The sequence below is a fragment of the Pygocentrus nattereri genome, chromosome 12 (genome assembly GCF_015220715.1).
Source record: "Pygocentrus nattereri isolate fPygNat1 chromosome 12, fPygNat1.pri, whole genome shotgun sequence".
NCBI lineage: Eukaryota > Metazoa > Chordata > Actinopteri > Characiformes > Serrasalmidae > Pygocentrus > Pygocentrus nattereri.
This window is the reverse complement of record NC_051222.1, coordinates 30485432-30496757: the sequence shown is the minus strand read 5'-3', so window position 1 is coordinate 30496757 and position 11326 is coordinate 30485432. Positions and strand designations below refer to the sequence as shown.

General features: G+C 39.2%; 1 protein-coding gene across 1 annotated transcript in view; it reads right to left on the bottom strand.

Moving 5' to 3' along the window:
* Positions 1–4068: 4068 nt before the first annotated feature.
* Positions 4069–11326, bottom strand: part of nup133 (nucleoporin 133) — a 30231-nt gene continuing 22973 nt past the window's right edge. Inside the window, exons 18-26 of the mRNA XM_017716487.2 lie at positions 10894–11145; positions 10245–10378; positions 8918–9076; positions 8558–8693; positions 7911–8029; positions 7238–7318; positions 6748–6821; positions 6340–6431; positions 4069–4328 (exon numbers count right to left, since the gene is read on the bottom strand). Coding sequence (XP_017571976.2) covers positions 4192–4328; positions 6340–6431; positions 6748–6821; positions 7238–7318; positions 7911–8029; positions 8558–8693; positions 8918–9076; positions 10245–10378; positions 10894–11145 — 1184 coding nt within the window. The 3' untranslated portion in view covers positions 4069–4191. The remainder of the gene's footprint in view (positions 4329–6339; positions 6432–6747; positions 6822–7237; positions 7319–7910; positions 8030–8557; positions 8694–8917; positions 9077–10244; positions 10379–10893; positions 11146–11326) is intronic.

Here is an 11326-nt window from a genome sequence, read left to right as displayed (position 1 = left end):
TTGTTCCGTCAGCAGTGATATATGTAGCTGCTGTAATTTTGCTACAGATTTAATCCCGTTTTATTGCACGTATAGCATAATGATCTTTAATTATTCAATCATTCATGAAGATCCACCGACACCCAAAGCCTAATTTCAAGGAGTGCCATAGTACAAAACAATAGAGCGGAAAACCAGTGAGTTAATTAGACCTTGACTGGGACCCTTATTTCACTCTTATTAAAGGGCTCATATCCTAGAATGTACTTGGATGTCACTTTTACATGACCATGAATTGAACAGGCTGTTTTTGTTAGCTGGAGTGTGCTCTCTGAGGACAGACATCAGATAAACATGTCATCTGACCAGTGGTGCCCTGACAGTCGCGCAGTAATGGAATACAGACAATAAAACAAAACAAATCATTTATTTATTTATTAGGTTGGTTGGAAAACAGCCTGGTAGTTTTAGTTTATTACATCGTATACTGTCGCAAACTGTGTTATCACAAATAGCATCCAACGTGTGATTACATTCATGAGCTGAAGGTGAGCGCTGTGCTGTAGATCAGGGCTGCCGAGTCCTAATCCTGGGGATCTACCAACCCTATAGGCGTGTCAAACCGAGGACCTTCTGCTGGGATTAGCAGTTGCTCTCATTTAACACTCTGAATTCAGTTCATGAAAGCCTCGCTAATTAGCTGATGAGCTGAGTCAGGCGTGTTTAATGAGGCAGCGTGCTGAAGTCTGCACTGCTCTGGCCCGCAAGGACTCGATCCTGACACGTGCTGTAGGCTTTAGCCCTAATCTAAGACACCTGATCCAGGTAATGAGGGCCTTCAGGCTTCAGATTGATCACCCCTGCTGTAGATCGTCACAGCTGTGATGTTATTCTTGATACACAACCCTCAGTGTTCTACCGCTTTTTTACAACAGTTCTGCATAAATAAAGAGCAAAGTACAGTAAGATGATCCAAAACACTGACAAATGTGTTATCAAATATCGGCAAATCCTTCCACCACAAAAAGGAGTACCATAAAACTCTCAGAATCTCAGGTTCAGCTCAGCATTCTTACTAGTTATCACATTAACCTGGATGCAGTTTTGTTCTAATCAGTCTGTAAAGCAGTCTGGGTTTTTTTTCTAGTCAATTTAGGCCCAATCCCCTTTCACCCTTCAGCCCTCTGTTTTGGTTCACGTCTAGGGTAAGGGTGTCCCATTTTTTTGTTGAGACGGAGAGGTAGGGTGAAGCGTTAGGGTTCCTCGGCTCTCCAAGCAATTTTTCAGAGGCACTCCAATTGTCGTTTCAACGTATTGTGGCTGTTTTCTACATAGCAAGAAGGCCAGCAGTTCTGATGCCTAAAGTGCCAGAATGTATCTGCTGCACCATTTAAGGTGGAACAGGAAAATTTGAACAAGAAGCTGGTGAAAAGCTTCAGCTTAGTATCACCAAAGAATTAGGGGTGGTCGATGATAAAGAATTGTCTTAACCCCCTCTTTGAAGGCATACGATGCCCTAAATATATCTGAGGCCCAGCCACAAGGTTGCTGAACTTTACCTTCCTCTGGCATCACTGAAGTCAGGCTGGGTCGCCTACAGAGCTGCGCCAACAGCTGTTAATGAAGCGATGTGTTTTTTTGAGGGTTGTCCCATTTCATAGGGCAATACTTCAACCACTAGGTGAGGGTGACACTCAAAAACAAGCAGTAGAGGTAAAAAGAAACAGGGTTGGGCCTTAGTTTGTTTAGTTGTTCACATGGTACCACCCGAAACGCTTGTTCAGGATCAGCGGCGGATATGATCTGATTGCGGTGCCAGAGCTGTTGTATCTGCTGTACTTTGAGAGTTTTTCTGAAACATCTGGTTAGCAAATGCCAAGTGCCTTTTACTCCTTTAGCAGGGTCAAAGAGATGTTTCAAGGTAGTGCTTTATGTTCCCATAAATGTCTCTGAGGTGTTTTTGGGACAGCATGCAGTTTTTCAGTGCTCATCATCACTGACTACAGCTAAAAGCACACCAAGAAGAGGAACCTCCCAAAAAAAGCACAGAGCTTCAGAAGACAGACGAGTGTTGCTTCTTAATCCTGAAATAACCAGTTAATGTTTCACTCTGTGCAAATAAAACCACTGCCAGTTGACTCTCCTTTAACTGGTTCACACTTTAAAATCTCTTTATAGCTGGATCTGTTCAGCTCTCACTACAGGAGGCTACGCAGGTTAGCAGAAAGCTAACCGGCTAATGCTGCAACAGTAAAGGCCAGATTTTGGGTTCAAGCCTCCACAGAAGGACTTACTTAAAACTGAGACGTGCAAAACAAAGAATACGCTGTTTACATGCCGGTTAGAGCTTAGAAGGTCTACTTAAACTACAGCAGACATCAATATCCAACACAGTGCTGAGCCAATCCTGCTAGCTTGGTGCTAACATGCCAGACAAGGAGCATTAGCTTAGCACTGGTTAAATAATGAAAAACAAAACTAGAAAGGGGGAAAAAAAAAAAAACGCCAGTTATTCTAATAATACTTTATATTTTTATTTATTCCCATGTTTCTGTGTCCTTCTACAGAAACGTCCATTTTTGTGTCCTTAGCGTTTACACTTATTATATTACACTTGAAAAAAAAAAACGTCAGGGTTTCAATTTAAATTTTAAAATAAAACTAAGTTATTTAAGGTGTATAAGCACACCTTCTTGAGCCTCAATTCTGCAATATTGGTTTTAAAATCCATCCTATAGAATTCCAATCACCACAGAAGTGCTTGTCCACACAGTCGTGTGTGAAGGCTGAGGCCATATTTTGAAGAAAAAAAATTTCTGCAATTTTAACTACAATAATCTACACAGGACTATGAAATACATAAATTACATGACAAAGAAAACAAACGGCAAATAAATATTCTAAAATATATAATAAAAGGCCCCAGGAGTCGTGTCACTGGTGTTACTGCATAACAAAAACTCTTATTTTGAAATGTCACGCTGATGACTGATGGCCGATGACCCGTTTTCTGAGGATCTATGAAGAGAAGCACATGGTAACTGTGTCTTTTCAGTGATCAGAGATTTTCTTATTTAGCTCATGATTCCACATGAAGCCTTTAGTTGAAGTCACTGGTGTGACTGACTTTATTCTGCAGTAAAAAAAAAAAAAAAAAAAGGATATGAATTGAATTAAATGACATTTTAGTGGATGTTCCATGATTGACAACATGTGGTTTGATGCTCTGTAGCAGCCGTTTTGTAAAATGCATTGTTCATTAAAAACGTCTCGGGTTTCACCTTTATTAGGTGTAACACCGATGACGACCAGTGACTTCGTATGGACGGATGGACGTTTCTGCAGTACCGTGAGACCCGACAATATCTTACGGCGTCGGAGGATATTTTTAGTGCTGCCCGTGGAAGCGGGGAGCAATTGGATCCCTTCAGGCGGGAGCGGGCGGCAATTGGATCCCTTCAGGCGGGAGCGGGCGCAAGCACACTTATAGAGAAATCCCACAAATGAATGAATAGCCAAAATTAAGTAGAATTTAGATTATATGCAAGCAGTATAAAATGATAACAGTAAAACAGTTCAAACGAATAAAGTCATTCTCGAGCGCCCGATCAAAAGAACACACAAATTTCCATAGACCTCATTCACATATTGCTGCTGTCAGAAGAAAACTTAGTATCTCCAAAATAGTGACTTTACAGGAGAAGGAAAAAACATACTTCACTTTCAATGTAAGTCAATGGAACCAGAATTTTTCCCATGTCATTTTGGGTCATTTCTTTTAGGCCATTCATCATAAAATTTATAAACAACGTAAAGAGTAACAGACACTTTCAAATTATGTCAAAAACTGAAAAATGCCAAAAATGGAGATACAAGGTTTTCTTCCCGACAGCAACGATATACTGCACTTTTTCTACGCACACCACAAAGCTAAATACACTGAAATAAGGCATGGAAATAAATGAATGAACAGAAGACCGTACAAAAATGTTAAAAGGCCTTTATATAATTCACGACGAAATAATATTTAAACATTCCGGACCATAAATCAAGCAAATCACTAACAATTAAGGACAGGCCAGAGCAGCATAGTAGACAAATATAGCATTTATTGAAAGAACTCACAGGGCGGCCAATAAACAGTAGAAAAACAGTGAAGTCATATACAAACAGATGGCCTGGTGTGAAGTGGGTGGGATGGTGTGAAGCCGGTCAGATCTGAGACTGGAGGTAGTGCTCGTAATTTGCTCTGAGCAGGAACTCGAAGAAGGGCTTGGATTTGAGGCAGTCCAGCTCCTCCACCTGCAGCAGATCCTTCACGTCTGGCAGATACGACTGCAGAGGAACACCTGTTTGTACAGAGTGTGAGGGTGAGGGGAACAGAGGACACGTTAATAGACGTCAAAACGAACAGCTACACAGAAGGATGAGGAAAGAACTGAAAAGAATAATATACTTGTTCCTGTGTTTATAAACAATGTGCTTTTATCTTTTTATTGTGTCAATTTCTATGAACATGAGCCAAAAATCTAATTTACACCCCAAATGTATTCGATCAGCCAAGACTCTGTGTGGTGTCTGAAGTTTTGCACTGGAGATTCAGGGCCAAAGGACCCTACCATTCAAAGGATTAGAATCACATTAATAATTATTTTTTTTCCTAAAGTACTTTACACAGTGTTGACAAACACTATACATTAAGACATCGGGAGGTATTTCAACATGTTTTATTCAATATTCAGTTTTCTGTGAACCATAAAAAGCCATAAAATATTACTCATTATTCTGGAGATACGAGGTTTTGTTCTGACAGCAGCGATATATATATATAATTAGTAACTTCTTGATAAGTTACCTGCCTCCAGATTTGATCCCACTTTTGAAATACTTTTTGGATATTAATTTCATTAGAAAATCATTCTGGATATTAAACCTCTTCAACTCCTTGACCCCACCAGTGGTTCCAAAACACAGTCATATTCTTCATAACTTTCATATTTCATAAGCTACATTCAGAAGCTGGGCATCATATGAGGCTGTAACTGTCCTCTTTCCAGTCAAATGGATGATGTTACTTTAAACCCTTAGAATAAAAGAGGCTGAACTCCGTTTGTTTTTCTGCTGAAAGTCGACCCGTTTTCCCCCAAATCTGGGCTAGAAACTATAAACAGACGGTGTCTCTTCAGTGATCTGCTCTGGAAACATTACTTTTATAAAATAACACAAAGAGCGTCGGAGATTTTTGGCTTTTAGCAGTAAACTGTTTAAAGCATCATGTTTAACACATTTTCTGTTAATTTGAATATTTTACAAAAAAAAAAAAAAAAAAAATTTATGTCATGCAGTAACTGAATAATTTCCCTTATGATTTTGGTCGTTTAAGTTCAGATGGAAAAACCAAAATATACCCTGGAGAATAAGAGGTTAATTTCTGGGTACTGATTTTATTTAAATTGCATTTTTGGACGTTAATTTTAGGAAGATAATTTTTTTAGAACATTTTCATTATGACATCATTCTTAAATGTTACTTTTATTATGATGTCATTCTGAAATGTTTTTTTTTTGCCTACTGATGTCCTCGAGCTTTCAGGGCTCTGTTCATCACTCATGACACACCTTACATTTTTTCGTTTTATCGATTCATCCCAATTTACTGAAACCTATAAGGCTGTGGAGTGTTAGCAACTTAACTGAATCATTTTAAACGTGTATTTTAGACAACAAATTGGCAGTGAACAATCAACAGCAGTGAACCTAACAAGCAATAAAACAACTCAATTTAGCATCATGCATATGTGGTTTATGACACTGTATGACACTTTGATCTATAAACATTGACAAAACTGCGGCATAGCTTAAAAACAGTAGTAGCAGCTGGGAATTCTATCCATGTTCAAACATAAATGTGTTTTACAGTGTCAGAAACTACAAAATCAAGTCTATTTCAGTTTACGTAACAAGTCCACACGGTTTGAAGTAACTAAGATAATTTAGTCATGCAGTTAACACAATGCTAATTGGCTTCCGTTAACTGTTAGCAACATTAGCCTTGTAGCTCCAGTGTAAAACCAAAGAACCAAACAAGTCTTGGTAAATTTTGTATATCTGAATTGAATTTTGGGTCAAGCTATAGCTTTAATATGTAATGAATACACAAACATAAACAACCATGTAAAGACACTTGCATCTAAAAATAGACAAAAATCCCACAAAACCAAGTTACTTTGCCTAAACAATGCCTGTATGCAAGTATTGCTTCAAGACATTGATGTCACATCAGTCAACATTGCTTTTAGATCTCAGTCGGCTCATTTAAATAGCATATTAAATACAGTAAGCAGCAAAAAGGTCACAGTACCTTCTTGAATGAGCTTCTGGAGAATTTTAACGAAGATGCTGTCTTTGGCTGCCTCTAGAGGGTCATCAGTACCATCTGATGCTGATGACCAGCTATAATCAATACATCAATACAAATCCATCAACAATTGATGAAGACTACACCTGAAAGGAACACTCGCTTAGGGTACATAAAATTTACATTCACGGCATTTCGCGGACGCTATTATCTTATAGCAACTTGCAATGTGATCAGTTTATATAGGTAGGCAACGGTAGTGTTAGGAGTCTTGCCCAAGGACTCTTATTGGTATAGTGTAGGGTGCTGACCAGGCAGGGGATTGAGCCCCAGTCTACAGTGTAAAAGGCAGGAGGTGTTACCCACTACGCTACACCAACCACTAAAATCAGTGATACAGAGCATTCTTACTTCTCTTTCCAGTCTTTCTTCAGTGCTTTGCTGAAAATCTCGCGCTTCAGAGCCTCAATATCAACAGCATCTTCCTGTAGACATAAAAACCATATGAGCCACTGACCAAACATTCTCCAACCAAAACCTACATTTTAATGGAGTCAGTTGTTTCAGAATGATTAGCAAAAGAACTGATGAACCAAACTGAACTAGTGTGAGTGAGAGAGAAAACACTGCAGCACATCATAAATGAGGAGAACACTAAAGAATCGTGTTAATGAAGGAGAGACCACTGTAGAACTGTGTTTTAAAGGGGAAGAAAAAAAAAAAAAAAACATTCTAGGACACTATTTTGAGGGGGCATTTGAAACTGCGTTAAAAGGGGAAGATAATGTGAATGGAACACTCAAGAATTGTGTTACTGAGGGATGATAGAATGATCAATGAAGTGTTTTGGGGGTTTGCTGAAGAATGCTGGGTCAGCATCTGGGATGTTTTGTAGAAATACCTCGTCTATGTACTCCAGCAGGTCGAGGGCTTTCTTAAAGTCGTACTCATTGGCTCCACGGTTATCTTCACATATATACAACTATAGAGAGCGAGAGCGAGAGAGCGCGAGATTTTATTTTTTACACACACACACACACACACACACACACACACACACACACACACACACACACATTAAGGGAATTTTTGACCGTTCTTCCAGAAGTGCATTTGTGAGGTCAGACATTGATGTCTAATTTGAAAATGCCTGTTGGCCTTTATATTGTGTGTCAATTTCAGGCCCAAAATGACTTGTAAACAATATATAGAGCCATTTGAAAATGGACACTTAAGATCACATTTGACCGACAGCCGATTTGGTCAGACTCTGAAGATGAGATGAATACACTAAATTCACAACAAGCTGCTGGTTAAGGAACTATAATTTGGCGGAAGGAACTGTGAACATTAAAACATTAAACGCCGCGTTCACGGCTCAGTTTATTAATTTCCTACTTTATTTATTTAACTGTTGTATAAAAGTAATAGAACATGAGAAGGAGCGCCTTATTGCGAATAGCATCACGACTGTGACCAACCGCGCCAACCAAATCACAGCCGTGATGTTATTTTGCAATAACACACGTCTCATGTTCTATTGCTTAAATACACACACACACACACACACTTACATTAATGAGGTTGTGTGCGCTTAGTAAAGGCATGGTGTCTGGATTCTGTTGTTTCTCCTCCAGCAGCTGTTTGGGCAGAGTCTCCTGATGAAGGAGGAAACGTTCCTGCTCCACAATATCTGAATAAACAAAGAGACAAACAATAAAACAAAGATTAAATCAGAAGATTTAATTATGCAGTTTTCAGTAACTACTATAAATTATTCAGTAACTACTATAAATTATTCAATATCTGCTAGAAATTCAGTATCTACAATGAATTACTCAGTAATTATTATAGTTTATTCAGCATTAACTCCAAATTATTCAGTATCTACCATGAATGTCCACAACTACTGTAATCAGTATTTACCAGAAATGACTCAGCATCTACTATAAATGATCCAATAACTATTGAAAAAATACTCAATAACTACTATTAATTAGTCCGTATCTACTATATATTATTCAGTAACCACTATAAAGTCTTTAACCTCTATGAAACTAATTTGTGAGGAACTGAAATGTGCAGCTATACTGAGCCTTACAGTTTAATGGATAAATGGCACAATTACCAAAAGCCTCCCACAAAACTGACCGTTGAGTATTTGAAATGTCAGCAGGCCCAAAAGTGTGAGCAGCTGCTGTAGCTGCAGTGAAAGACTCACCGTCGAGCTGTTTGTGCTGCAGCAGTTCTGGCATGTCAGAGGCCAGAACTGTGAGCTTGCTGAGGGCCAGCAGTGTTTTCTTCTTGCTGAAGTATCGCGCCTCAGTGTTGGCCTGGCTGTAGAGGGTTCTGTGGGCCTGCAGGGGGTGGGGGACATCACAGGAGCTTAGAGTGGGACATACTGAATGAAAAGCTTACTGTAACTCATAATGGGTGAAGCAGGGTGATCTCATTATTATAACACTAAAATTATACTTTTTCTTTCAATTATTAGTGAACACAAAAAAAACTAAACAAAAAACCAACCTAAACTACAATATCGCCCAGCATAAATGTACAAAAGCCAAAAAAAAAATCTTACACTCTGAAAGTCCTGTATGTGAATGTGATGAAGCCAGCTGAGATGTTGATGGGCCTGCAGAAAGCTGGCCAGTTGCTGGTGCTGTGCGATCGGCTGAGAGAGCAACTTCCCCCGCTTCCCTTTCTCCATGTACCAGCGGAAGAGAAAATCTGCAAAGTTCTGCAGGAAAAAGGGGCAAAATCTTCACACGCTCTTCATTCACTGACAGAGGTAGTCAGGTGCAAAGATCAAATGGAGGCCCTGGTCAAATCACACTGGTTTTAATTAGTTTTCTAAGTGAAAATGAGTTGAACCTCCAATATTGAACCATATGTCTGCACAGCTACTGTTTATTTGCTGATTTGCTGCTGATTCGGGGGGGGGGGGTGATATAATGCAGTCTGTGCAGACATTATGGCACATTTTGCATTTATACTTTGTTTTTCCAATATAATATATCTTTGCAAATATATAGAAACTGCGCAGTGAAACTAGAAGAAAAGGTAATATTTAGTTGTGAGGATGTTTTAACTTATTTTCACTAAGAAAACCAACAAAACATTTCATGTGACCAGGGGTGCTCTAACCTTTGCATAAGACCATATCATACTATGTTAGCATGTCATCCAAGTTTGATAGTCAAATTCTTAAGACATTCTTTGCAAAATGAAACAAGCAAACCAACAAAAAAGGCATAGTTGTGATTCGCTTGCAATGTTCATTATTTTACCTTATTTTCACCCCCCCCCCTCCCCCACACACACAGCTAATCAATAGATAGATTCTAATAGTTAGATTCCACTGTTCTGCAGTAAATATACTGTGAAAGTCTTAAAATCGGCGTGTAACATTAAGAACCATCACTACCAAAACATCAACTTCAGATTTGAATGAAAAATATGATTTTATGCGTCTTTGCTAGTGTCGTTTTCTGGCTGGAGTTTTTGAGTTCTGCTCAAAATTCGGTCACTACTGAAACATTGGGTAAAGTTTTGGTTGCTTTGTTGACCAACTGAATGTTCAATTATATTTATATAAAAAATAATTCAAAGCAAAAGGATTTTCGCCCAAATTACAAATCAATTTTGAAACTTTGGGTATTATAAGAGCCGTTGGACACGTCCTAGTCCTTCGATTACATCAAAATCATGACTGCAAAATGCCAGAGAGAGTTACCAGTGAATCTGGGTGAACGGAGAATGTTCGTTAAATAGGGCTCGAGCACTTATTCTAGACTCTCATGAGAGCCCTCTAATGCCTGATCCACCCGTACTGACCATCACGTGATCATGGTCAGCGTAGCAACCTGAAGTACTATATTCGACATGATCATGATAATGTCTGTTACCTGGTCAGCAAATTTGGTCATGTAATGCTGCAACCGGCTCTGATTGTCCGTCTGTTCGCACATCTGCACCAGGATATCAAAGTCACAGAACTTCTCAGCCAGAGCCGCCACCCACTGATACTGACCCAGCTCCACTGAAATAACAATACCACAAAACAATTAGTGCAAACAGCAATAACCTGCACATACATTGAGGAACTTTATAGAGACGATCTTTTAACAGTTAATCTTTAATCATTTATAATACTGACATAGTCTCTCTTAAAAAAACATAATACAATAATACCATTAAAACTACAATTATTCTGAACTAAATATGCGTTTTCTTTTAATAAAGCAGTTTGATGTAGCAGTGCATACAGCCAATATATGTAAATGAGGCTGCAGAAACAGCCTGTTTTGAATGCCCCCCAAAAAAACAACATATTTAGATAAATGTTGAACGGGCACAACACAGAACAGCCAATGAGCACAGAGCTCATTTACATATACCAGTCTTAAAGACACAGTATCAAAAAACAGCTAGCTAAAACACTACAAAAATTTAAGATACGCCCTTTAATATATAGAAAATGCAATAATATTAATATTGAAGCAAAAAGCAAACAGACACAAATCCTATTAAATCCAAGGCAGCAGCATAACTCACGCAGTGGAGTGAGCAGCTCGGAGCGGCGCTGCGTGTACTCCATCTCCAGAGCGTCATAGCGATCCTGCTGCCCTGGGCGACGCAGTGAGGTGAGCTGGGCTACGTAGCTGCCCAGCAGCAGGTCCAGCAGTGCCACCAACTGCTCGTTGAGGGTGTTGCGGAGGCCAGAGTCAGCGTGAGAGTAAACCATCCGCAGAATGACCTCATGCTGCCTCGCGATGACTGTGCGCACCCCACCGACTCCACCTGAGGCTGCGGCGGAAACAAGGAGGAACACAGATAACCAACTTCTCACTGTTCAATCATCATAATTTTGGTTTATTAACTCCTACAACATATTAAAACAGGGTACAATACTATTAGCATATATTAGGCAAGACAGGTTTATTTAGACAGCACGTTTTATACACGAAGGCTATTCACTGTGCTTTAC